This window comes from Syngnathus scovelli, chromosome 5, assembly GCF_024217435.2.
Source record: "Syngnathus scovelli strain Florida chromosome 5, RoL_Ssco_1.2, whole genome shotgun sequence".
In the NCBI taxonomy this organism is placed as follows: domain Eukaryota; kingdom Metazoa; phylum Chordata; class Actinopteri; order Syngnathiformes; family Syngnathidae; genus Syngnathus; species Syngnathus scovelli.
This window is the reverse complement of record NC_090851.1, coordinates 21,574,461-21,599,925: the sequence shown is the minus strand read 5'-3', so window position 1 is coordinate 21,599,925 and position 25,465 is coordinate 21,574,461. Positions and strand designations below refer to the sequence as shown.

Genomic DNA, 25,465 nt, shown 5'->3' with positions numbered 1-25,465 from the left:
GCAGCGGCACATCATCGACGACTTGTCCAAGGTCTTCAGGCAGGCGACTCGGTGCACGTACGGCAGCGCCGCGCTCGCTCGCTGTCGCCAGGAAACCTTTTCCGTCCAAAGCTTGGCCGGCGGCCGCCATCCAAAAAATTGGCCCCTTAAATTCCGACCTTTCAAGCAGGAGCGTTGTGCGCACGCGTTTGAACACGCTTTAGACTTGTTTTGCCGTTTTCAGCAGCTCAAAGCTCCCGTTTTGTCAGCGCCTTTGCCACTCGCTGTGCGCTGAAAACGACGGACTCGCCCGGCTGCTCAGCCCGTCAACCATGAGCCGCGAGCGCGACGTCATTGTCCGTAGGCAGCTAGTGGCAAAATGCACCCTGTTAGAGTTGCGCTCGCTCCAAATTATTTTGCAAGAACCACATGGGAGACAAGTAAGTTCTTTTGGACACCTGCAGGTGGAGAGTCCATCCGTTGTACGAATGAAGTCTGACTCTCGGCTCCTGCACGAGCATTTTTATTAAGAGAAACAGGGTGGGTGTAAGAGTGGATTGAATAGAGAAAGCCCTTGAGATCTAGTCAAAACATAGCAAGGGGTGTTTTACGACTTTGTGTAGGAAGGGATAAGCGATAGGTGTCATGCGGTCGCGTTTATTTTTCCGGTTTTCTGTCCCGTCGGTGTCGTAACTTTACTTCCTGTTTTATTTTGTCATCCCTTCCGTTTCAGTTCGTGTTTCCTTCCTCGGTGTTTGGTTGTCTTGTCTTCCCCGATCCCGATTGTGGCACCGGCGTGATTAGCGCTAATTGTCAGCACCTGCCTCCCAGCCCTTTTGTGTGTATTTAGTCCGCGTCTTCCCCTTGTCTTGTGCCTGTGTGTCTTGCCTCGTCCCGACCACCAGCGATTCTTTGACGTCCGAGCTCTCAGTAAGATTCCTCCTTTTTGTCTCGCCACAGAGCGACGCTTTTTGTTCGTGCCTTGATCCCCATAGCCTTTTTGTCTCGCCACAGAGCGACGCTTTTTGTTCGTGCCTTGATCCCCATAGCCTTTTTGTCTCGCCCCAGTGCGACGCTTTTGTTTGAACTTTTTGCCACGCGTTTCCCTCGCAAGAGGCGTTTTGCGGGCGAGATGGGAGGTGTAAATGTCCTTCAGGGATGGGAGCGAAGCACCAATAATCTTACCAGCCGTATTCACTATGCGCTGCAGGGCCTTCAAGTTCTGTTCAGTGCAGTTACCACCCCAGACAGCGATACAGCTGGTGAGGACGCTCTCAATGGTGCCACGGTAGAATGTAGACAGGACTGCCTGAGGAGCACATGCACGCCTGAGCCTCCGCAGGAAGTACAGGCGGCGCTGAGCTTTCTTTGCCAGTGACGAGGTGTTTGCAGACCAGGAGAGGTCCTCACTGATGTGCACCCCCAGGAACTTGGTGCAGCTCACCCTCTCCACCACAGCACCGTCGATGATCAGCGGCAGGTGTTTTGTGTGACCCTTCCGGAAGTCAACAACGATTTCCTTGGTCTTGTTGACGTTCAGCAGGAGGTTGTTGTCCCTGCACCATGTGGTCAGAAGGTCAACTTCCGACCTGTACCGAGTCTCGTCGCCCTTCGTGATGAGACCCACCAGAGTCGTGTCGTCAGCAAACTTCACTATGCGGTTGTCGGTGTAGGTCGCAGTGCAGTCATGCGTCAGCAGGGTGAAGAGCAATGGACTGAGCACGCAGCCCTGGGGGGCCCCCGTGCTCAGCGTGATGCTGGCGGAGATTTTGTCGCCAACACGCACCACCTGAGGCCTCTGACAGAGGAAGTCCAGTAGCCAGTTGCAGAGGGAGGTACTGAGGCCCAGCTCGTCGAGTTTGCAGATGAGTCGCTGCGGCACAATGGTGTTGAAGGCAGAGCTGAAGTCCACAAACAGCAACCTCACATATGAGTCCTTTCTCTCCAGGTGGGTGAGGGCCGAGTGGAGGGCAGAGCAGATGGCATCCTCGGAGGACCGCTTGGCACGGTACGCAAACTGGAAAGGGTCAATGGTGGGGGGAGAACAGATTTGATGTGCTCCATGACAAGCCGCTCAAAGCACTTCATAATGATGGGCGTCAGTGCCACGGGGCGGTAGTCATTGAAGCAGGACGGTGCAGGTTTCTTCGGCACAGGAACGATGGTGGCAGCCTTGAAACACAAGGGGACGATGGCCTGCTGCAGGGAAATGTTAAAGATGTCCGTGAAGACACCCGACAGCTCCCCAGCGCAGTCCTTCAGCGCTCGACTCGGGATGTTGTCAGGGCCCGCCGCCTTACGGGTGTCAATAGCGGCAAGCGCCCTCCTCACACCGTCGGCAGAGAGGCGCAGGGGCTGCTCGTGTGGGGGGGGGGAGTGGTCTTCAGCGGGCAAGTGCTGTTCTGGGCGTCGAAGCGTGCAAAGAAGCGGTTTAGATCGTTCAGCAGACGGACGTCGCCCTCACAGCTCCTCGGCGCGGGCTTGTAGTCCGTGATGGTCTGAATGCCCTTCCAAAGGCTACGTGTGTCCTTGCTGTCCTTGAAGTGGGTGGAGACCTTGCACGAGAACGCCTTCTTCGCTTCTTTGATGCCTCGGGACAGGTCGGCCCTCGCTGTCCTCAAGCCAGCCTCATCCCCCGCTCTGAAAGCCTTGTCCCTGGCCCTCAGCAGTCTGAGGACAGCCCCTGTCAGGCACGGCTTCCAGTTCGCGCGAGTGACGACGGATTTTGAGCAAGTCACATCATCGATGCACTTCGTGATGTAAGAGGAAACAGAGTCAGTATACTCCTCTATGTCCGTCCGATCGTTGTAGGTGGCTGCCTGCTTAAACAAGTCCCAGTCAGTGGTGTCGAAGCAGGCACGAAGTGCATCGGAGGCACCCTCAGGCCACACCCGAACCCGCCTCCGAACCGGCCTGGATGCCTTTACCAATTGTCTGTATGCGGGCAAAAGCAAAACGGTGAGATGGTCAGAAAGCCCAAGATGGGGGAGGGGGGTGGCTTTGAAAGCTCCCTTTTGCGCAGAGTAGACTAGGTCCAGGAAGCTGTCTCCACGTGTTGGAAAAGTAACATGCTGGTGAAGCCTCGGGAAAACAGACTTCAGCTTGGCATGATTGAAGTCTCCAGCGAAGATGGTGAAACCGTCAGGGTGCGCTGTCTGCTGTTCACTGACAGCCTGGTACAGTTCACCAAGCGCCACGATCCTGTCGCCTTCGATGTTGGAAGGCGGGATGTATACCGCGACTAGCAGAATCGCGGTAAATTCCCTCGGCAGGTAAAAAGGACGGCACTTGATGATCACAAACTCCGCAAGTGGCGAGCAGTGCTTACATACCACCACAGAGTCCCGGCACCATTCTTCTCGGATGTAGACGCGTATTCCACCTCCTCGTGACTTTCCCCCTCGTACAATGGCACGGTCCGCCCGATAGCACGCTAGCCGCTCCAGATTGTACAACAAACAGATTGAACAAACACTTGATTGTTTACTTAACTGGAAACAACAAATTACAAACTTGTGCAAAAAAATATCAAGAAATATGGCCATTCTGTGGAGGCTGCAAAATAAAATTAGTACATCTGCTTTAAGAATAATGTATTTGACACTCATAAAGCCACATCTATACTATTGTTCAGAGGTCTGGGGTCACGCATACCAGACATCATTAGAAGCACTTTACAAACAACAGAAAAGAGCACTGAGGATCATTTGCAAAAAGCCGTACAATTCTCACACGAACGACCTCTTTATAAACACTGGAATACTGAAGCTCCAAGACTTAATCACTTTTGCAGGACTGTTAAATGTGTACAAAGTTTCTAGATGTATGCTACCAGTAAATATTCAAAGCCTATTCACCCTCAGGGACACAAAACACGACCTCAGAGGATTATTAAACTTTGACCAACGACAAGTGTCCAGTACACTTGGAGGACAATCGCTGACGGTTGTCGGTGTAAGAAATTGGAACAAACTGAACTCTGACCTAAAACTGTCCGATAATTTCAAGGACTTCAAGAAGAAACTGAGAGCCTCTCTCATATCTAATTACGTAAGCTGAGTCCGCGGCAACCCTGGGACGAAAGCATTGATAGCTGTTTGTTACACTCACAATTTTAGCATCATACATAACCATAAATTTCTGATGTTGGCTATTTTTGGAACAAATGTGTAAATGTACTAATGTACAAATATTAGCATCATATATAACCATAAATTTTTATGTTGACTATTTTAAAATTAATGTGTTACATAATATCTGTGAAGACTCTCGTGAAATTGCTGTGTGATAAATATCTGTGAAAAAACGAAAAATCTTTGGATGAAAGTTTTGGGACAGGACTCGATAAGCAAGGCTGCTTCTACCCGTTCCGTTTTTCGGCGAGTACGAAACGAACTCTAAGCTCTGTAAAGAAAGTGTGACTTTGATGATGTCTGTGTACGAGCTTAAATAAACAAAAAAATATATATATTTACGTTTGTGTAGTTTGCGTTGCGTTGTATCTGTGAATGTTGGTTGAGGCTAAATGTTAATGTTTAATTTCCTTCCTTTAGGTTCCACGGTGTTTGTTGGCTGTATGTTTTCCACTGCAAGAAGAGGCTCGTATCATTGACCAGCAGGAGCTACAATGGTGAGTACCCCTTTCGTCGTCCATTTATGTTAAACACTTCCTATTTCATGTCTAACAGTACCCGATTTAACAAATAACCATAAATAAATACAGTGTGGGCAGTCAAGTTAACATATGTGATTATCCTGCCTAATATGTTTATCACAAATATGTCACTAATCACTAATGTGTTTATTTGTTTATCACAACACCTTTGGACCTTCAGCAATCGATTATTTCCCTTCATCTACATAGAGACAGAACGATGGTGTCTTAAACATCTCATTCATTTCACCAAATAACTTCACGCAGGTGGATAACGGCCGTCTCGGTCACGCTATGTTGCGTGATGCAGTTTTGAAGAACCAAATGCATTTATTCAATGAATAAGTCAAGCTAGATCTATGTTTATGATGTTGTACGTTACGGTACCGATTGAAGTTGAGTCCGAAGCCAGTGGAAAACAGCGCTGCGTTTGTGCTCTCCAGGTACAAATGTTGTGATCTCTGACTGACGACCGGGCGAGACTCGAGTAAGAGATGTCCAAACGAGCTCCGGCAGGGCGGGTCAAGGCGGAGCGAACGGACGCCTTTCAGGCCGCCAATGACGAGCTGAGAGCCAAACTGATGGACGTCCAGTTAGAACTTCAGCAGGAGAAGAACAAGGTGAAAACCTCAACAGACAGACACTGCCTTCCTCCCTGCCTTCCTCCCTGCCTGCTTCCCTGCCTGCCTCCCTGCCTGCCTCCCTGCCTGCCTGCCTCCCTGCTTGCCTCCCTCCCGCCCTCCCTCCCTCCCTCCCTCCCTCCCTCCCTGCCTGCCTCCCTGCCTGCCTCCCTGCCTGCCTGCCTGCCTCCCTGCTTGCCTCCCTCCCTCCCTCCCAGTTTCCCCGATGTAGATTTGATATGCGTGTGCCATGACTGTGTCAGCCTACGTCAACAAATGCACCGAGGACGTCAGCACCACTAAGAATATCATCACCCGGGGCAACCAACGACCCTGGATGACTGAGGAGGTACGTCAAACGCTACGAGCGCGGAACTCTGCCTTCAAGTCTGGCGACAAGGAGACACTGAGGACAGCGAGAGCCAACTTGAACCGTGCCATCAGGGTAGCGAAGCGAGACCACAGTCGAAAAATTCAGGATCGTTTCCACGACGCCAACAACACCAGGAGTATGTGGCAAGGCATACGGGCGATTACAGACTACAACTCGCCCTCCCCCCCCCCGGTGGGTGAAGTTGATGCTGACTTTCTAAATGGTCTAAATAACTTCTTTGGGAGGTTCGAGGCACTAAACGGCACTCCAGCAGTTAAAACTGTCCCCCATCAGGAAGAGGAGGTACTCTGCCTTGACTCCGCCGATGTGTAAGACCCTGAGGAGAGTCAACCCCCGTAAGGCCCCTGGCCCCGACAACATTCCTGGGCGTGTGTTCAGGGAATGTGCAAGTCAGCTGGCTGGGGTCATCACAGACATTTTTAACACCTCGCTGGGCCAAGCCACAGTGCTAGCGTGCTTTAAGACTGCCTCCATCATTCCGGTGCCGAAGAAACCTCAAATCACCTCATTTAATGATTACCGGCCTGTTGCACTGACTCCGGTCATGATGAAGTGCTTCGAAAGGCTGCTTAAAGGTCACATCGTTTCCAGACTCCCCCCATTATTTGACCCGTTCCAGTTTGCCGACCGGCAAAACCGCTCCACTCAGGACGCCATCTCCTCCGTTCTTCACCTGAGCCTGGCTCACCTGGAGGAGAAGAACACCCATGTGCGGATGCTGTTCCTGGACTTCAGCTCAGCGTTTAACACCATCATCCCACAGCATCTGGTAGGAAAATTGGAACACCTGGGCTTCAACACCCCCCTTCGCAACTGGGCTGCTAGACTTCCTCACCAACAGTCCTCAGTCAGTCCGGGTCGGACAGAACACCTCTGATGTCATCACCCTCAGCACAGGCTCCCCTCAGGGCTGCGTCCTGAGCCCCCTGCTGTTCACCCTGATGACACACGACTGCGTCCCCAGGTTCACCACCAATCACATCGTGAAGTTCGCAGACGACACAACGGTGGTGGGGCTCATCAGAGACAACAACGACCTGGACTACAGAGAGGAGGTGGAGCAGCTGGTGGGCTGGTGCAGAGACAACAGCCTGATCCTGAATGTGGAGAAGATGAAGGAGATCATCGTCGACTTCAGGAAAAAACAGCCTCACCACGCTCCACTGATCATCAACAGCTCAGCTGTGGAGGTGGTCAGCAGCACCAAATTCCTGGGGGTCCACATCACAGAAGACCTCGCCTGGACTATGAACACTACGGCACTGGTCAAGAGGGCACAGAAGCGCTTGTACTTCCTGCGGAGGATGAGGAGAGCCCACCTGCCCCCACCCATCATGAGGACGTTCTACAGGAGCACCATAGAGAGCATTCTGACAAGCTGTCTCTCTGTGTGGTGTGGAGGCTGCACCGCCTCCGATTGGAAGAACGTGAGGAGAGTGGTGAGGACAGCAGAGAGGATCATAGGGGTTCCTCTTCCCTCCATTCAGGACATTTCATCTCAGCGCTACATGTCCCGTGCCCGTAACATCATCCATGACCCATCACACCCCCACCATGGACTGTTCTCCCTGCTGCCCTCTGGGAAGAGGTTTCGCAGCATCCGCTGCAGGTCCACCAGGTTCTGCAACAACTTTTTCCCTGCTGTCATCAGACTGTTGAACACTAGAACTGTTGAGCTCTAAACTGAACTCTGCATCACACATTCACAGAACTGTACTTTATGACACTACGGACCTCTATCTTGCACTATCTCGCACTACCAACTTTACTGAACTTGTATAAACCCTTTAAATAGAAGTTTAATACATGGTTTAGCTCTTGAATACTGTTATGCCTACTTGCACTATTGCATAATTATCACTGCTGCACTTTATACTTATATATATATATATATATATATATATATATATATATATATATATATATATATATATATATATATATATATATATATATATATTATATATATATATATATATATATATATATATATATATATATATATATATATAGTATATGTATATATAGTATATGTATATATATTGTCATGTAACATGGGGGGTAAAGGTGGTGCAAATGGTAAAATATGGATTGTTCACAGGAATAAATTGGCAGAGCTGAAATTCCAAATTTGTCCAAAAGATGGCGCCAGACCAAAACATGAGACCAAAAAGGGGCCACAGTAAGCTAAACTAGTTAAAATAGAAATAAAACAGGAACACGGTGTCGGATTGTGAGTCACGCATGGAAGCACAAATGTGACTTTTACTTTTTGATTTCTTTGCTTGGCTAAAAATGTATTCTGTAACAGCTTAAAGCAATATTGTTAGTCAATTTGATCAAGAGGCCCGCCACTATGAGAATAGTGGCGTGACATAAATTGTTTGGAGAAGCACAAATGTGATTTTTACTTTTTGATTTCTTTGCTTGGCTAAAAATGTATTCTGTAACAGCTTAAAGCAATATTGTTAGTCAATTTGGTCAAGAGGCCCGCCTCTATGAGAATAGTGGCGTGACATAAATTGTTTAAAGAAATAGATCAAAGGTTTGGATTTTTATTTCAGAGTTAATTGAAGTGTAACTTTAAAAAGTTATTTTCATGAAACAGGAAGTGAAGAAAAGGGGAAGTGAAAGGCTTTACCAGGGGCTAGCTGTACATTGGTGGAAAGTAATGCATGGTCAAGGCGGAAACATCTGCTGAAGGACAGCAGGTGTACGAGCGTGGGAAAATTGTCCAAACCCTATACAGCGTGGGAAAACTGACCAAAATCTATAAGGCGTGGGAAACTAGGCGGTCTTACCCTATAGAGAGGATATAGGTACCAGACAAGCCTATAAAAAGTCCTGCAGGAGCAGCTAAGAGGCTTTTTCCCCCAAAGAATACGTGAAGAAGCCCGAAGGAGCTTCAAGATTTTTTCCAGAGTCCCGGGATCTTTGTGTGAGACGCAGGATCGCTGGTCCGAAATTAACTTGGATTTACTCCAAAAAATTGGACTGGACAACTTTACAGGAGAAACTAGGTGAGAGAAAACGACTTTTATGTATTTTAGCGAGAGTGGGGAATAGTCATCGGGCCGCCGGCCCCCTCGAGGCCAGCCTGTTTCTCTAATTTGGATTTTAGAAGTAAGATCGAATTGATCACTCGACTTTGCTTCCACCAAAAATAGCACGCAGCTGGTATCTACCTTTTCCCTCTTTCATGAACTGTGTTTTGCAATCGAATTGTTCTGGGATTGAATGATTTTATTAACACGGGTATCAGTGAGTGAAATTGTTCGGTTTCTGGAGTAATTGAGATTTGTAATTCTATTTCATGTTTCTTCAATAAATGTGTTTCGTATATTATTTACTTGGTTGTGCTCTGATTTGTACTAAATTTGTGCAATCGATGGTTTGGGGTTGATTTGACGATTTGATTAATGTGCGGGGGGTTATTATGGTATAACATAGGACCGTAATAAATAAAAGTAACATCAGACAATTGTAGAGAATTGAATAACTTTCGTAGTTATTTGAGACACGAGTGAATTTCAATTCGTTTGAAAGTTTGCTTCGTCTGAATAAATTAACGGAAGTGTTTAAATTGGATTATTAGTTTGGTGTAGAACTGAAAGTAATTTAATTATTTGAAGGGCGCAGGCCCGTTCCCCCTTTTGACGGGCCGCGTAAAACGTAACTCCGAACATGTTAGAGAATTAAATAACTTTTGTAGATATTTAAGGGAAGAGTGAATTTCGTTAAAAGTGAATTCGTTTGAAAATTTACTTCCTCTAAATAAAATAACGACGATGGTTAAAATAGATTATTAGAATTGGTGAAGGATAAAAGTATTTCGATTGTCCATCGGGCGCGGCCCAGTTCCTAAATTTGTCGGGCCGCGTCAAAAGTTAAACAGGACACGATCGAAAAATAGACTTGCCTTCCAAATTAATTACTGGGCAAATCTAAATAGAGTAAGACATTTTTATTCGTTTTAAGAAAGTTGTTACTCTTTTTAAAGCAATCAAGTGGGGTGAAGCACTCCGACAGTTAAGTGCTAGATTTACATATAAGAAGTTAGAATTAATAATATAAAGTGCATTAATTTTCTTCTTAAATGCTATTATTGTCACACTTTTATTAATTCGATTCTCTTTCGAATAAACAAGTTGGTCGGCTCACTGCATGAGCGACCAAGTGGAACGGACCCATATCAACTGTCAGGATCGGGTGTGGATCATGGAGCAGGACGACCAAGTGCAGCTTGGACCAGGGTTTATTGCAGCAACTCAAAATACAGACTCGGTGAACTGACATGACTTAAACAATAACTTGACTGACTGACCGGGACGTGGAACAAGAAGACAGCAGGACATGACGGCATCAAGACAGGACGACAGCAACCAAAACCAATGACCAAACCCAATACCAAAACCAATACCAAAACCAACCAATACCAAAACCAATGATCCGACAGGGAGTGAGGGGCAGACAGGACTTTTATACACGACAGGTAACGAGAGGCAGGTGGGAACAATCACACTGATCATGGGCACACAGGAGGGGAGGGGCGAGCACACAGACAGAAACCAAGACAGACACATAGTGGAGCAGTTGGGGACGAGGCGTGACAGAACCCCCCCCCACAAGGGACGTCTCCCGACGTCCCAAAAAAAAAAAAAACTAGGGGAACCGAACCGCACCGCACTCGGGCGGCGACTTGGGGAACCGAACCGCACCGCACTCGGGCGGCGACTTGGGGAACCGAACCGCACCGGACTCGGGCGGCGACTTGGGGAACCGAACCGCACCGCACTCGGGCGGCGACTTGGGGAACCGAACCGCACCGCACTCGGGCGGCGACTTGGGGAACCGAACCGCACCGAACTCGGGCGGCGACTTGGGGAAACAGAACCGCACTCCGCGGAAACTCGGGGAAACACAACCGCACTGGGGCGGCGACTTGGGGAACCGAACCGCACCGCACTCGGGCGGCGACTTGGGGAACCGAACCGCACCGAACTCGGGCGGCGACTTGGGGAACCGAACCGCACCGCACTCGGGCGGCGACTTGGGGAACCGAACCGCACCGCACTCTGGCGGCGACTGCGGGGACAGATCCGCACTCTGGCGGCGACTGCCGGGACAGATCCGCACTCTGGCGGCGACTGCGGGGACAGATCCGCACTCTGGCGGTGACCTAGGGGACAGAGCCGCACTCGGGCGGTGACCTAGGGGACAGAGCCGCACTCGGGCGGTGACCTAGGGGACAGAGCCGCACTCGGGCGGTGACCTAGGGGACAGAGCCGCACTCGGGCGGTGACCTAGGGGACAGAGCCGCACTCGGGCGGTGACCTAGGGGACAGAGCCGCACTCGGGCGGTGACCTAGGGGACGGAGCCGCACTCTGGCGGTGACCTAGGGGACAGAGCCGCACTCTGGCGGTGATTTGCGGAACAGAACCGCGCTCGGGCAGCGACTTGGGGAACACAACCGCACACGGGCGGCGACTTGGGGAAACAGAAACGCACTCCGCGGAAACTCGGGGAAACACAACCGCACTGGGGCGGCGACTTGGGAAGTCTGTACCGCGATCGGCGGCCACTCACAAAGTCCGTACAGTGATCGGCGACATTCGGAAGGCGGGGCTCTGCGCGGCGGCAAGAGCCATCACGAGCCGCAGCAGTGGGAGTGGAGCCAGGGACGATCGCGGGTCCGACGCAGCTGGCTTGGATGTCTGGCGACGTTCGCGGGTCCTGCGACGCTGGGGTGGAGCCCGATGGCGGCCGTGAGTCTGATGACGCCGGGAGGCACTCCAACGGCGGCCGTGGGTCCGGCGTCGCGGCACCAGAGTCCGATCGCGGCCGCAAAGCCGCTGGCGCCAGAAGCACTCCGATGGCGGCCGCGGGTTCGGCGTCGCGGCAGCGAAGTCCGACGACGGTCGCAGAGGCGATGGTGCCGGGAGGAACTCCGATGGCGGCCGTGAGTCCGGCGTCGCTGGAGCAAGATCCGATGGCAGCTGCAAGCCCATGGCGCTGGAACAAGCTCGGACGACGATCGGGTGTTGCAGCGGGAGCTGGTGGTGGAGGGGGGTCCAAGCGCTGGTCGTTGTGATGGTCGGATCATTCTGTCACGGTCGGATGGTGGAGCATGGAGCAGGACGACCAAGTGCAGCTTGGACCAGGGTTTATTGCAGCAACTCAAAATACAGACTCGGTGAACTGACATGACTTAAACAATAACTTGACTGACTGACCGGGACGTGGAACAAGAAGACAGCAGGACATGACGGCATCAAGACAGGACGACAGCAACCAAAACCAATGACCAAACCCAATACCAAAACCAATACCAAAACCAACCAATACCAAAACCAATGATCCGACAGGGAGTGAGGGGCAGACAGGACTTTTATACACGACAGGTAACGAGAGGCAGGTGGGAACAATCACACTGATCGTGGGCACACAGGAGGGGAGGGGCGAGCACACAGACAGAAACCGAGACAGACACATAGTGGAGCAGTTGGGGACGAGGCGTGACAATCAACATTTACTTCGGCAAAACTAGTGCTTGGGTGCGCTATACAAACGAATCCCTGAGGTCTTAACAAAGACATCTAAAAATATCCGTAACATAATAAGAACTTCAAACATTAGCGGGGAGCCATCAATACCATGCGGTCACTTCGAAGTCTTGCCTCGAATTGAGTTACTCGGCTCGAGCTTCGGGTGACTTGAGAGGGATTGGCGTCGTACAGAAATTAGATTGATTCCGGTGGAGTTAATTTAACACGGGTGGTTAGATTACGGACGAATCTCCGAACCCGGCTAAGACAAACCCGTTATCGGGAAGCCGGGGGCACCTTCTTGAAAGAGGTGCGTTTGACAATATATTTTCATAGGATATGTTACTTCTATTCAACTGCAATATCACTACTTTGTTGTAAGACGTATGCAACGAAATTTCGTTTTGTATGCACCATGTGCAGACAAGATGACAATAAAGTTTGTCTAAGTCTAAGTCATGTCAGGTCAGCTGTCTGGAGAGAGAGAGAAGTCAGGACCTGCGGGCGGACCACCACCGTGCCACCGCCGCCATGACGGAACTCAAAAGCAAACTCCATGAGGAGAAGCAGAAAGAGTTAGCCGTTACCAGGGAGACATTACTGCGGCAGTATGAAATGGAGCTGATGAGAGTGATCAAAATCAAAGATGGAGAGATCCAGCGACTGAATGCCTTGGTCCTCAGCCTGAGGGACGACTCCATGGACAAGGTGATCCGCTCAATCCGTGTCTGACTATCCGCACGCCACGTCGGGCTCCGATGCGGCCGCTACCGTATTGTGTAGCTTGTCCCCAGTAAGCGTCGCGGCGCTCCGTTGCGGTCTCAACGGCCCGGTGTGGCGCAATGTCTGCTCAGGTGAGGAGCGGGGGCGCTTTGCTGGCGGAGGTGGAGGAGACGCGGCGGTGTTGGGAGACCGAGCGGTGTCGCCTCCACCAGGAGCGCGGAAGAAGCCCTGGCAGCGGCCCAGCAGGCCTGGCAGTCCCGAGCGGACGAGCTCCGATCAGCTCATCACCAGCATCGGGAGGAGCTGAGCCGAACCAAGAGAGACTGCGAGAGGGAGATCCGTTGACTGGTAGGACTGATCAGATGCGCGGTGCGTGGCTATGTTCCCAATTTCGTCGTATACCTGCAGTGCAATGACACCTAAGGCATTCTATTCTATTTCACAAGAAGAAAATGTCCGGTTGCTCGCTTCGCTTTTGTCACAGCAAAGGTGTTCTAGTCGATTCAAGAAAAAAATTGGCCGGTTGCTCTCTTTGTTTTTGTCACAATTCTGGCAAATGAGTTTGCCCGCCTGCCTGAACGCTCTCCGTTTGTACATCCAGATGGATGAGATCAAGCTGAAAGACAGAGCGGTTAGTGTTTTGGATAAAGCCCTGGAGCCGGCCACGTCCACCGCCTGCAGTCAAAGTCAAAGCAACATAATCATACGATAAAGATAATCTGGAAAACCCTGACACACCCTGTAGTTGTCACTTTTGGAAAAGACGAGCGTCCCTCCAATCATCGCCGGTGACGTGTTTTTCAGGCTCTGGAGACAGTAGCTCATGTCAGAAATGTCATTGTGAGTCGCGTTTGTTTCTGCGCCGGAGCCGTTCGTTCCCTTTGCATCCAAAGAATCTCAAAGGCGGATTATTTGTGTCGACAGGAGAGAGATTTGCTGCTACGATACCGACGTCGAGAATCTCTGAGGAGGAACAAAGCGTGAGGTCCTGCAAGGTGAGTCTGTTTGTTTGCGGCTGCTTGGTGTTGCGCAAGATGAAATGGCCTTTTTCTCGCTATCGTTCCTCTCGTCGATTCATCGTGAGGTGTCGCTTCAGTTTGTTCAGAGAGATGTTTGCTTCCGCGCCCGCAGATCATCGAAACATTTTACGGCTACGACGAAGACGTGTTGGTGGACTCGGACGGATCGTCCTTGTCTTTTCACACCGACAGAACCCCCGACACGGAACCCGAAGAGGTAGCCCGCCATTTCTGCCAGCGTATTGGCGCCAAACATTCCTCTTCAGCCTGGAATCGGACTCGTCTTTGCGTCGCGGGTGCTTTGTCGCCGGTCTGACTGATTCTGGTACTAGTGCTGTGTTGCATTGGTGTGTGCATGAGGAGGCGGAGCTTCGCTACCGCCAGCTGACGCAAGAATATCAAGCGCTGCAACGAGCCTACGCTCTGCTCGCCCAGACCAGCGGAGGGGACTACGACGCCGAGAAGGAGATCAAGGTGGCGCCCCTTCCCGCAACCCCCGGCCGGGTCGCAGCCTCCCCGTTCTCACCCAGCCTCGGGTGTTCTCTGGTCTGAAAGGAGGAGGAGGAGCCTCCCTCCTCCTCCTTTCAGACCAGAGAAAAGCTGATGGTAGAAATGGGTCACTATCAAAGCAGAGTAGCAGATCTGGAGTCAGCGCTGAAGCAACAAGGACAGGTAAGCTCATCAATGAGCACACCTTTTTCTCAGACAAAATAGCTACATTCTTCAGTCACTCATTCGTCTGGCATTACTGGACCAACCCCCCCCTGAACGTGGCTGGGAAAATGCGGAGAAAAGCAAATGTCATTTTCCAGTCAACCAAAGAATTTGTGGATGAAAATGACACAACATTCCAAAGCTGTCCACGCGTTTGTCTCTTCTAGAATGTCAAGTGGGTGGAGGAGAAGCAGCTGCTGCGTCAGAGCAATCAGCAGTTGGCCGAAAAGGTGACGGAAAGAAAGGCGCTGGGCGGAGTCGCTTGGCGTCACACCCGTCGGGAAGCCCCGCAGATGAGGTCTGACTGTCTTTTCAGGTCAGGCGGATGGAGGCGGAAGAGCACATCCAGGATATCCGAGACCAAAACGAACTGCTTGAGTTCCGCATCCTGGAGCTGGAGGTGGGAAGACTCGCACAAGCGTGTTGAGGCCAGAGATGTGACAGACGGACGGACGGACGGATGCATGCCTCTGCCTTTCAGGAGAGGGAGTGGCGCTCCCCCGTCTTGAAGTTTCTGCAAGTCCGTTTCCCAGACGGCCTCAGCCCTTTGCAGATCTACTGCGAGGCCGAGGGCGTGAGCGTACGTAAGGCGTCCCTCGCAACCCTAACCTTAACCCGAGGTCCCAGAACACCTTACATTGCTCCTTGCGCCTTTCCCTCGGACATCGTCATCAGTGATCTGATGAAGAAGCTGGACATCCTGGGCGATAACGCCGTAAGTGTATGTCGAACTCCTTATGTTCGCACTCCACGAGACTCGGTGGCTCAAATGTGACTTTTGGAAGGCTTTGCGCTGAAAGAAGCTTATTGACGCTGTGCCTTTGGGCTCTTGCAGAATCTCACCAACGAGGAGCAGGTGGTCGTGATTCACGCCAGGACCCTTCTCACCCTAGCCGAGAAGGTAACGCGCACGTCCACGCACGCTCTCGCATTCTGCTTATGTGACAGCAGCCTTTCCTCAGTGGTTAGAATACATCAAAGTGACCAAGTCAGCACTTCAACAGTAGATGTTGGACATTGAAAGTGAGAAGGTAGACAGACATGCGACATCAGCCAAGGGGAACTCGGGGCAATGTGCCCCAACAATTCTGACTTTGAGCTGTGCTAGGATATGTTCTGTAAGCAGAAGGGCTACCTGGATGAAGAGTTGGACTTCAGGAAGCGTTCCATGGACCAGGCTCATAAGGTAAGCCACCCTCAAATCTCCCGCCGGACCACTGATGGACGAGGATTGCGGCCCAGAGGATCCTGGAGCTGGAGGCCATGTTGTACGAGGCGCTACCGCAGCGGGACTGCCCCGCCACGGACGGCGAAAAAGCCAGCCACGCTGGCGTGAATGACGTGCTGACGGCGGATCAGAGAGAAGAGCTTAGGAGCGCCGTGGACCAATGGAAGCGAGCCCTGATGTGCGAGTTGAGGGAGCGCGACGCTTGCATCCTCCAAGAGAGAATGGATCTGCTGCACAGCGCGCAACAGGTAAGGGCCCAAAGCCAGCCCGGCACTTACTTGCACGCTTACTGGCTTTTGAAGGCCACTTTCCATTTGTCCGTCCTAGAGGAACAAAGAGCTGAAAGAATTCATCGAAGCTCAGAAGACACAAATCAAACAATTGGAGGAGAAGTTTCTGTTTCTCTTTCTATTCTTCTCCTTGGCCTTCATTCTGTGGCCCTAACACCAGCTGGTGAGTGAGCTCCAGCGGCACCGCACTCGACACCTCCGATACACTGCCAGCCGGTCTCAGACGTTGGCAGACGCTCCGATGCCGACGTATACCCCCGCCACGGTGACAGAGGCACCGCGTCACACCGGCGCTCATCCAATCAGAAGGCAGGAAAGGCAAATTCACATGCAGGGCACTCTTGAACCAGAAGAGAGCGCCACAAAAAACGGTTGTTGCCCCAAACGCGCACTAAAAAGGGTCAGAATAACAAGAGTCCCACCGGCCAGCCGGGGCCACCCGTCCATCCATTTCTTCAGGGGGGAAAAAAATTGGAGTCACCGGTGAGTACATTTTGCATTTAGCTCTGCTTTTCTGCTTCTGTCTTCAAGTGTGTGGCATCCTGCGACCAAAGATTCAGCCAACCCCAAAGCGGTTGACCTCAACGTCCCACCACCATGCCGACCAGAGCAGGTGACGTGATGCTTTGGACATCCTTCCGTCTCAGATGCCCAAAAGTACTCTTTGCCACATCTGCGGCAATACGGTGTCTTTTCAAAGGTGCAAATAAATCCAGCGTGGGCGGAACACGCACGTCTTCGTTTTTTCCCGCTTTGTTTGTGTGACAGCTGTTGTGAAGATTTTATACAAATAAAGTTGTATAGTACAGGTTTGGCCAAGCCGCAATTCCTGAACCGCATGCGGCTCTTTGCTTGGATTCATGCGGCCCTTTTATGTTCATATCAACATTAGTGTGTGTGTGTGTGTGTGTGTGTGGGGGGGGGGGGGTTGTGCGTGTTGGCTTCACTTGAGTTCAATTTGGTATTTTGGTCAAAAGCGCATGTGGTGAAATTCCACAAAGTAGGATGGGCAAACACATTCCAGTAAACTACTAGTGTCAATTGGGCTCTCGAAATGGAAGGGAAAAGATGCACAGCAAAACGGAAATATGTAGATGAACACAGGACGTTTTTATCAGAGTGGGAAAGTTTCTATTTTTTGTTGAACGTGATGGCAAACCATTCTGCCTGATATGTCAGACCTCAGCGCATTTCAAAGATTCAAATCTTCAGCGCCATGCACTTCAGCTCACTCCATGGCTAACATTGATCAGGCGTCGAACCCGCAACATCATGCTTAAGAGGTGGACATGCTAACCAGTGCGCCATTATGTCAACGCATAATAACTAAGTCTACTGATCAAAACAGCGGTTACTATATGACGTCGCTACGTGGTCAAGTGACGCAGACAAGACATCAATGGACGGACCTTCCTCCGAAATTAGAATCCGTGGGCAGAGTTAACTTGTTTAAAAGGGAGTGGGCAGAAGAAATATTTAATTTATTTAAATCTATTTTGAGTGCACACCATTATGCCAATGCATAACAACTGTAAATCTACTAAACAAAACAGCGGTTGCTATATGACATCTGCCACGTTGTGGTCACGTGACAGACGTGACGTCGATGGGCGAAACTTCCGCCGGAATTCAAATCCGCGGGGAGAGTTAACTTGTTTAAAAGGGAGTGGGCAGAAGAATTATTTAATTTATTCAAATCCATTTGGAGTGTGCGCCATTATGTCAATGCATAACAACTGTAAGTCTACTAAACAAAACAGCGGTTGCTATATGACGTCTGCCACGTCGTGGTCACGTGACGCGGACGTGACGTCGACGCCTTCTTTACATCCCACCGATCACAGGATCCCTCGGCTGCATAACCGCGCCCCCTTCCCAACCATTCGGATTTGCTATACGTGAAAACGACGCCAATGGGCGGGCTCTTCCGCCAGAATTTAAATCCGTGGGCGTGGCTCGCAACAGGAAGTAGGAAAATGGCGATGTTGACAAAGACACAGCGGATGGTAACATACGACTAACGAGAGAAATATTTTTATTTTCTGCTTGCAACTGGACCGTCCAGAGCGTACACGGTAAGTACAACTCATCGTTTTTAAAAAGAAGTACTTTTGTTGCCCTGAAAAGCGAGTGAGTGTGGCGTTTGGGGGGAACGTCGAATTTCGACGATTATTTCGACTGGTCAACGGTTGTAAATGATTGCGTTGATTAAAAACTTTATTTAACTCTACTCTTAACTTTGCCGTTTCAGATATGCGGGTATTACACCGCGGAAATGACGTCAATAGGCTGAACTGTCGCCAATATTCAAATCTGTGGGCGCAATGGCCTTGAGCGAGACAACGGATACAAACACGACGACTATCAACAGAAATATCTTTATTTTCTGCTTGCAAGTGGACCGTCTAGAGCGTACACGGTAAGTACAACTCATTAGGTTTAAAAAGATTTACGTTTGTGTAGTTTGCGTTGCGTTACATCTGTGAATGTTGGTTGAGGCTAAATGTTAATGTTTAATTTCCTTCCTTTAGGTTCCACGGTGTTTGTTGGCTGTAAGTTTTCCACTGCAAGAAGAGGCTCGTATCATTGACCAGGAGCGAGCTACAAGTATCATTGACCAGGAGCGAGCTACAATGGTGAGTAGCCATAACATTTATGTTAAACACTTCCTATTTCATGTCTAACAGTACTTGATTTAACAAATAACCATAAATAAATACAATGTGGGCACTGAAGTTAACATATGTGATTATACTGCCTAATCCGTCACCGAGTATATTGTTGCAAAGTAATATAAGATCCAAAGTTGTAATTCAGAATAGTTTTCAAAAGAAGGCCATTAGAATTATATACAAGTCTGATTACCCTGAACATAATAACAAGCTATTAATTAAATCACAAATTCTTCAATTCAAAGATTTGGTAGATTATCAGACAAATAATGTCTAACAGTAATTGATTTAACACATCACGATAAGTAGATTGAGTGTGGGCACTCTCAAGTTAACATATGTGAGTATACTGCCTAATCTGTTACAGAGTATGTTGTTGCCAAGTAATGTAGAATAGATCCAAAGTAGTAATCCAGAATAGTTTTGAAAAGGCCATTAGAATAATGAACAAATCTGATTACCTTGAACATAGTAACAAGCTAAGTGTTTAATATGTCCTATGAAGTCAAAATTGGGCACCATCATGTGGTGAAATTTGGAATTGCATCACATCCAATTTTGCCTGGGAACAAACAGATTTAATAAATCTTAGTCTTAAATAAGCCACTCCTCAAACAAGTAAACTCTGCCCATTTTGCGTAGTAGATGTTCTGTTAATATCTAGTATTTATACAAAGTCATAATTTAAATTGCTTTCATTTAACTAAGCGTTTAATACTTCCTATCAGGTCTCAAGTCAAGATTTGGCAAAATACAATTTCAGCAAATCCAATTTTGCCAGGGAACAAAACTAGATTAAATAAACTAAATAAGTCTTCTTCCCATTAAATAAATCAGAAAAGTCTGTCTTGTAACCAGTCCTCTTCAAACAAGTAAAGTCTGCCCATTTTGTGCCGTGGATTTTGTGTCTATGCCTAGTACCGGAAGCCTCGGCCGGCTTAAAAGTGAGGAGGAAAGCGCGCGGAGAACCGGCTGGAGGTCCCCTGGAAGCTCAGCGGGCCGCCGAAAACGCGTAGCCGGGGTGCCGGAAGCCTCCTCGGGCGTCAAAAGTGAGGAGCGACGCACCCCCAAGAACCGCCTGGGTCCTCCACCCACCGTTGAAAAAGACGTCGAGTCAGGCTACACCGGCGGAGCCGGCGCACAGCGCCGGCGAAGCCGTCACCGCGACACCGGTCAGCTTTTCGAGTTTTATACTTGCTCGTCAAGGCTGTCAATCTAACGTGAGCGTTATGCATGGTTTGCGGACAGTCCACCATACGTCGCATTATCACGAAATGGGACATTAGAACCGCAGTTTTAATCATATCGAGACCCCGTCTCTGGCCCTCTGTTACCAACCACCGCCCTAGCCATCCCCGCTCCGGGAGGTAGCGCACCCAGACACTCGCTGGGGCGGACCGCCTTTACACGGTTCCGGACCCATCTCCAATTTGCGTCTTCTAGTAAGCCAACCAAAACGGAAAACCTCACTCCAAGCGCAGCCAATCCAACCGGAGTCGCTCCTTTCCAGTTGGCCCCGAATCCCCCTACGGCTGCCCGCACATCAAACGCAGCAACTGCAGCGCCGGGAATCCATTGGGGCCGAAAAGAATCACGCTCCAGAGGGACCCTCAGTCCTATCGAGAACGGAAAGATCCGCTCAGCTGTTTCCCATCCAGCCTCACTTCACCAACTTCGGGACCTGGACTGTCCCAGTAGGCTCTGATCACCACCTGCCGATGCCCGCCGTAGGGACACCCCTACGCTCTAGCAGATGACCCTTCACGTGGGTCCGATGGTCCACAAGGCGCCAAATAGAGAAGCCGCTCCTAAGCCGGTCACCACCACGTGCAGTGACATCGGCTACTTCCCATCGCCACCGTCCGGTCCCACAGGCCACAGGCTCGCATACTTCCAGCCCGGCTCAAAACCTCCCCAAGTTGTCCCACACGAGACCCCTCGGCGGAGCGTACACCTACCGATGTGCGATCGTATCCGGTCCGGGTCCTTAACGTACCCCACAGCCTGAGGCATCGCAGGTCCCACAACCGAGTATCTCGTTACAACGGAGGCTCGCATCACGCCCAGACCCAAGGCACTCCAAGCCGGACCTTCGACACACGGGCGGTTCGGAACAACTGACGCGCCCGCACCAGCAGCCGGAGCGGTTCCCCATACCGCTCCGGATCCACGCTCCAGTGATAGTACACCTACCAGGCAGACCCCTGCACCGCCTCGCTAGTCCGAAGATCATACCACCAACTCCAAAAGACCAACAGGGTTCCAGGTGCACCTGACCTGTCCGGGAGTCAAAGCGGATAGCCTAGGGCCCCTGTCGCCGTCTCGCATCACCGAGTTGGTGGCTGCCCAGGCCGCGGACCAGCCTGACCACACCACCGCGTCGTACTATCCGCCCCTTCCCTTCCACCCGCACCCCCTGGTCGCAGACCCGTATTCAGCACTGTCCGGTGAATCGGCCACAGGAGTAAGACGAATCCCTCCATTAGACCGACCGTTCGGGTCAGGGCCTAGCACGAGCCCAACATGATGCAGCGGCATGCGTCCCAGATGAATGCGGGCGTTAGCGTTCGAGTTGCGTGGATAAGGGAATCCACGCTAATAAATGTGAGATGGGCACAGGTGCTGCCACAACCCACCCTGCGAGCAGCCCACACTCGGGCGTCGGATCGCCCGATTCCATGTTCAATATTGCCTAGTTCCCAATACATGCAGGAGAAGATCATAAGAACCGAGTCACAGGAGCTCCTTCGCAGCCGATAAACCGTCGTCGGTGCGGGGCTCACCCCGCCACCACAAGTACGCACCCGCAGTGGCACCCAGCCGCACCGCACTCGGGCGGCGACTTGGGGAACCGAACCGCACCGCACTCGGGCGGCGACTTGGGGAACCGAACCGCACCGCACTCGGGCGGCGACTTGGGGAACCGAACCGCACCGCACTCGGGCGGCGATTTGGGGAACCGAACCGCACCGCGCTCGGGCGGCGACTTGGGGAACCGAACCGCACCGCGCTCGGGCGGCGACTTGGGGAACCGAACCGCACCGCACTCGGGCGGCGACTTGGGGAACCGAACCGCACTCGGGCGGCGACTTGGGGAACCGAACCGCACCGCACTCGGGCGGCGACTTGGGGAACGGAACCGCACTCGGGCGGCGACTTGGGGAACCGAACCGCACTCGGGCGGCGACTTGGGGAACCGAACCGCTCTCGGGCAACGACTTCGGGGGACAGAACCGCGCTCGGGCGGCGACCTAGGGGACAGAACCGCACTCCGGCGGCGTCTTCGGGGACAGAACCGCACTCGGGCGGCGACTGCGGTGACAGATCCGCACTCGGGCGGCGACCTAGGGGACAGAACCGCACTCGGGCGGCGACCTAGGGGACAGAACCGCACTCTGGCGGCGACCTAGGGGACAGAGCCGCACTCTGGCGGCGACCTAGGGGACAGATCCGCACTCTGGCGGCGACTGCGGGGACAGATCCGCACTCTGGCGGTGACTTCGGGGACAGAACCGCACTCGGGCGGCGACTGCGGGGACAGATCCACACTCTGGGGGTGACCTAGGGGACAGAACCGCACTCCGGCGGCGCCCTAGGGGACAGAGCCGCACTCTGGCGGTGACCTAGGGGACAGAGCCGCACTCTGGCGGTGACCTAGGGGACAGATCCGCACTCTGGCGGCGACTGCGGGGACAGATCCGCACTCTGGCGGTGACTTCGGGGACAGAGCCGCACTCGGGCGGCGACTGCGGGGACAGATCCGTACTCTGGCGGTGACTTCGGGGACAGAACCGCACTCGGGCGGCGACTGCGGGGACAGATCCGCACTCTGGCGGTGACTTCGGGGACAGAACCGCACTCGGGCGGCGACTGCGGGGACAGATCCGCACTCTGGGGGTGACCTAGGGGACAGAACCGCACTCCGGCGGCGCCCTAGGGGACAGAGCCGCACTCTGGCGGTGACCTAGGGGACAGAGCCGCACTCTGGCGGTGACCTAGGGGACAGATCCGCACTCTGGCGGTGACTGCGGGGACAGATCCGCACTCTGGCGATGACTTCGGGGACAGAACCGCACTCGGGCAGCGACTTGGGGAACACAACCGCACACGGGCGGCGACTTGGGGAAACAGAACCGCACTCCGCGGAAACTCGGGGAAACACAACCGCACTGGGGCGGCGACTTGGGAAGTCTGTACCGCAATCGGCGGCCACTCACAAAGTCCGTACGGCGACATTCGGAAGGCGGGGCTCTGCGCGGCGGCAAAAGCCATCACGCGCCGCAGCAGTGGGAGTGGAGCCAGGGATGATCGCGGGTCAGACGCAGCTGGCTTGGATGTCTGGCGACGTTCGCGGGTCCTGCGACGCTGGGGTGGAGCCCGATGGCGCCGTGAGTCCGGCGTCGCTGGAGCAAGATCCGATGGCGGCTGCAAGCCCATGGCGCTGGAACATGCTCGGATGTGGATCGGGCGTCGCAGCGGGAGCTGGTGGTGAAGGGTGGTCCAAGCGCTGGTCGTTTTGCCGGTCGGATCATTCTGTCACGGTTCGGGTGTAGCATGGAGCAGGACGACCAAGTGCAGCTTGGACCAGGGTTTATTGAAGCAACTCAAAATACAGACTCGGTAAACTGACATGACTTAAACAATAACTTGACTGACTGACCGGGACGTGGAACAAGAAGACAGCAGGAAATGACGGCACCAAGACAGGACGACAACACCGAACGACAGCAACCAAAACCAAAACCAAAACCAATGATCCGACAGGGAGTGAGGGGCAGACAGGACTTTTATACACGACAGGTAACGAGAGGCAGGTGGGAACAATCACACTGATCATGGGCACACAGGAGGGGAGGGGCGAGCACACAGACAGAAACCAAGACAGACACATAGTGGAGCAGTTGGGGGCGAGACGTGACAGGCACACTTTTATATAGTCCTAACTCTAGCCCTAGTTGGAAACCCTCATCTTCGTTGAAAACCCCAGTTGGAAACACTGGCCACAATTTGAAACCTTAGTTGGTTTCCCTAACCCGAGTTGGAAACCCTAGTTTCAGAATACTCAGACTAAAAGTCACTTTTTCTTTCTGTGAAGTTCAGTTTGATTGAAATGGTCGGTGGTTGGATCAATTTTACAGTAAAAAAGAATTGTGAAACTGTAAATGCACAGCCTCATTAATGCAGGTGCTAGCATGTCAGTCTCACAAGCTGAAGGTCAAGAGTTCGGTCCTCAGGTGGGGCAGATTTTTATATACCTAGTCCAAACTAGCCCTAACCCTAACTCTAGCCCTAGTTGGAAACCCTAGTCCTAGTTGGAAACCTTAGTTGGAAACCCTATTTTCAGTAGGGAGCAGGTTGCTCAGACTAAAATAACGTTTTCTTCTTTTAAGGGGTAGGGCAGCAAAGTAAAGTCAAAGTCAAAGTCAAAGTCAAAGTCAGCTTTATTGTCAATTTCTCCACATGCCAAAGACACACAAAGAAACCGAAATTTCGTTCCCCCTATCCCACGGTGACAAGACATGGCTCACAACAGACAAACAAGTAAACAAGTATAACAAAAGCGTGCTGAATGAATAATGAATAAATAACACAACAATAAATAAATAAATAAATAAATAAATAAATAAATAAATAGGAGGAGCAGAAAAAAAAAGGAGCAAGTGCGCGTACAGCAGACATTCCCGAAAATAGCGCAACAGTGCCGCACGCTACGCAGAAGGGGGTAGCGAGTTCAGGGCCCTAACAGCCTGGAGAAAGAAGCTGTTGGCGAGTCTGGTGGTGCGGGAGCGCAGGCTCCTGTACCTCTTCCCAGAGGGCAGAAGGTCAAACAAAGAGTGAGCCGGGTGACTCACATCTCTGGCAATCGAGGTTGCCTTGCGGGCGACATGGGAGGTGTAAATGTCCTTCAGGGAGGGTAGCGAAGCACCAATAATCTTACCAGCCGTATTCACTATGCGCTGCAGGGCCTTCAAGTTCTGTTCAGTGCAGTTACCACCCCAGACAGCGATGCAACTGGTGAGGACGCTCTCAATGGTGCCACGGTAAAATGTAGACAGGACTGCCTGAGGAGCACATGCACGCCTGAGCTTCCGCAGGAAGTACAAGCGGCGCTGAGCTTTCTTTGCCAGTGACGAGGTGTTTTCGGACCAGGAGAGGTCCTCACTGATGTGCACCCCCAGGAACTTGGTGCAGCTCACCCTCTCCACCACAGCACCGTCGATGATCAGCGGCAGGTGTGTTGTGTGACCCTTCCGGAAGTCAACAATCATTTCCTTGGTCTTATTGACGTTCAGCAGGAGGTTGTTGTCCCTGCACCACGTGGTCAGAAGGTCAACTTCCGACCTGTACCGAGTCTCGTCGCCCTTCGTGATGAGACCCACCAGAGTCGTGTCGTCAGCAAACTTCACTATGCGGTTGTCGCTGTAGGTCGCAGTGCAGTCATGCGTCAGCAGGGTGAAGAGCAATGGACTGAGCACGCAGCCCTGGGGGGCTCCCGTGCTCAGCGTGATGCTGGCGGAGATTTTGTCGCCAACACGCACCACCTGAGGCCTCTGACAGAGGAAGTCCAGTATCCAGTTGCAGAGGGAGGTACTGAGGCCCAGCTCGTCGAGTTTGCAGATGAGTCG

The 25,465-nt window shown here is 51.7% G+C and overlaps 2 protein-coding genes across 5 annotated transcripts; both read left to right on the top strand.

The window, feature by feature from the left end:
* Positions 1 to 4,531: 4,531 nt before the first annotated feature.
* On the top strand, positions 4,532 to 7,457 carry LOC137840324 (uncharacterized). Its single transcript, XM_068650792.1, has 3 exons — positions 4,532 to 4,609; positions 5,077 to 5,253; positions 5,517 to 7,457. Exon 3 carries the CDS (start codon positions 6,589 to 6,591, stop codon positions 7,327 to 7,329), a length of 741 nt encoding a protein of 246 aa, XP_068506893.1. The 5' UTR covers positions 4,532 to 4,609; positions 5,077 to 5,253; positions 5,517 to 6,588; the 3' UTR covers positions 7,330 to 7,457.
* Positions 7,458 to 13,602: 6,145 nt separating this feature from the next.
* Positions 13,603 to 16,975, top strand: LOC125969635 (janus kinase and microtubule-interacting protein 3-like). 4 transcript variants are annotated; one of them, XM_068650788.1, is made up of 13 exons: positions 13,603 to 13,756; positions 13,841 to 13,911; positions 14,048 to 14,152; positions 14,296 to 14,409; positions 14,546 to 14,607; positions 14,817 to 14,879; positions 14,966 to 15,049; positions 15,131 to 15,364; positions 15,485 to 15,680; positions 15,758 to 15,835; positions 15,892 to 16,125; positions 16,205 to 16,330; positions 16,699 to 16,975. In XM_068650788.1, the coding sequence occupies exons 5-9, from the start codon at positions 14,548 to 14,550 to the stop codon at positions 15,668 to 15,670; spliced, it is 627 nt and encodes a 208-aa protein (XP_068506889.1). In that variant the 5' UTR covers positions 13,603 to 13,756; positions 13,841 to 13,911; positions 14,048 to 14,152; positions 14,296 to 14,409; positions 14,546 to 14,547; the 3' UTR covers positions 15,671 to 15,680; positions 15,758 to 15,835; positions 15,892 to 16,125; positions 16,205 to 16,330; positions 16,699 to 16,975. The 4 variants fall into 4 exon arrangements, with proteins under 4 accessions (XP_068506889.1, XP_049577884.1, XP_068506888.1 ...); XM_049721927.2 differs by having other exon boundaries at positions 15,758 to 16,125; XM_068650787.1 differs by having other exon boundaries at positions 14,048 to 14,409; positions 15,758 to 16,125.
* The last annotated feature ends 8,490 nt before the right edge of the window (positions 16,976 to 25,465 follow it).